At 37.1% G+C, this 2202-nt stretch overlaps 1 protein-coding gene across 1 annotated transcript in view; it reads left to right on the forward strand.

Moving 5' to 3' along the window:
- Positions 1-553, forward strand: part of LOC107613244 (probable serine/threonine-protein kinase DDB_G0280111) — a 4765-nt gene extending 4212 nt beyond the window's left edge. Inside the window, exon 9 of the mRNA XM_021109606.1 lies at positions 7-553. Within this exon, the coding sequence (XP_020965265.1) occupies positions 7-291 (285 nt within the window). The 3' untranslated portion in view covers positions 292-553. The remainder of the gene's footprint in view (positions 1-6) is intronic.

The following is a 2202-nucleotide window of genomic DNA, read 5'->3' on the forward strand; positions in this document are numbered from 1 at the left end:
CCAAAGTCATGGCAGGCTTTTCCTGAGGAACCACGACAACAAACCTCCTTTTCAGCTGACAATACTTCAAAATCTGTCAGGACTAGAAATACCCAGCAGAAGCCGCAGCCTGCTCCAGTTGCTGCTAACTTCGATTCGTGGGGTTTTGGATCTGATAACTTCAGTGCTGTAAGAGCTAGTACCCCACAGATGCCAAGACCTGGTGAAGGGAGTAATTCTCAGGCATTTGGTGAAGCAAAGGCATTTGAGAAGAAATCAACTACCCCCCCTGCTGGATGGGCTGGATTTTAACTGTGCAGAATGGTTGTGCTCTGATTGCACCTATAAGCATTTTTACTTTGCTCCATTATGTTTGATTCATGCTGTTGGGCGTTTGTTTCTTTTTGTGGATGATTTTACTAAATGGATCTTGTTTATCTGGACTATATCCATTCTGGGGTGGAAGTATTCATTTCCAATTTGCATGATTATTGTATTACTCGTGTCTCTGAAAAACTTTCGAGTATTCATGCCCTGAACTTGGTTTATAAATTTCAATGATTATATTACCTGATTCTACACGCCTAACTTTAACTAACTTGAAATAGGTAACTAGTGATTAGCTTATGTATAATCAGCATTCAGCTAGTAACTTGGTTTCACATGCTGTTCATTTAATAAATAGAATTCCAAGTCCTACTATACAAAATATTTTCCCATTTCAAAAGCTACATGGCCAAATACCTGACCTTACTCATCAGAATGGTTGGTTGTTTAGCCTTTGCATCTACTTTAGCTCAAAGTAGGAAGAAATTAGATGCAAGATCTAGTAGGTGTTGTTTCCGTGGATACCAAGAGGGAGTCAAAGGATTTCTTTTATATGAGATGAAAACAAGACAGGATTTCTTTTATAAGACTTGAAAATGAGAAAACATTTCTCTCTCAGAATGTCAATTTTTATGAATCTGAATTTCCTTTCAAAAATAAATCTGTTTAGTCTAATTCCACTATTATAGATATGCCAGTGATACCTCCCCCAGCGACAGATCCATTCACATACTATACATACATTACCATTAGAATACACAGTCAAACTCACGTCGCATTAATCCCACACCTCCTATCAATACAAATGAACATGACCCTCCCATAATTCAGCATACATTACATCCTGACACTTACAAATAGTGATTCCTATAGTGCTTATATGTATTTACCTAATTTGCTAAAAATGAATAAAAATTAATATTAATTTAAAAAGTATAAAAATAAATAATTTTTAAATATTTAATGCTTACGATAAAAGGTAAGTTGGGCAAATTGGATGCCAAATTCAAAGGGACCATAAAATTTGCCTACAAATATTACACAACCATCAAGCATGACATCACTCCCTCCCAATGAACAGATGCATGTAGAAGGCATAGAACAAACAATGCCTGTCAGGAAATCCAGTAGACTAAGGAGACTATCAGTGTATTTGAAAGACTTTCAATGTGCTAATAGCAACACTACTTGGCAGCCTATGCAATCATCTAAATGTAAATACCCGATACCAAAATAAGTTTCATATTCTTCTTTGTCCACCAATCACTTTCTCTTGCTGTTTCTACCACCGTCACATATGAAGAAGCCATAACCCAAGGTTGTTGGAAAAAGGCCATAAATGCAGAGCTTTTGGCACTTGCTTACTCCTTTACCATCGGGCAAGAAAGCCATTGTCTGTCGATGAGTCTTCAAAGTGAAGTTTAATCCAAGTGGAACAGTAGAAAGAGATAAGGCACGACAGATCGGAGAGGGTTACATACAAACGTATTGGTTGGATTATTTAGATACCTTATGTCCTATGGTCAAAGTCACCGTTGTCTGCCACCAACGGGATGTCAACAAAGCTTTCTTGCACCTATAATTAAGAGAGACTCTGTAAATGAAACCTCCACCAGGCCTGCCCGTTTCTTCACGTAACATAGTCTGCAAGCTTAATTAGTCTATATATGGACTTAAACAAGTTAATAGACAATGGAATATCAAACCATGCTCAATCCTTATTGCTAATGGCTATAAACAGTTGAAGAATGATTACTCCCTATTCACTAAGTCCAAATCACACTACAAGAAAAAAAGTCTATGACTATGTTTTTATGAGAGTGCTCATTGAATAGAGATTTGGCCACTTTTTTTTTGCAACGCTTCAAAAGCGTGGCAAAAATAGTCAATGACTAC

Source organism: Arachis ipaensis, chromosome B08 (assembly GCF_000816755.2).
Source record: "Arachis ipaensis cultivar K30076 chromosome B08, Araip1.1, whole genome shotgun sequence".
Lineage (NCBI taxonomy): Eukaryota > Viridiplantae > Streptophyta > Magnoliopsida > Fabales > Fabaceae > Arachis > Arachis ipaensis.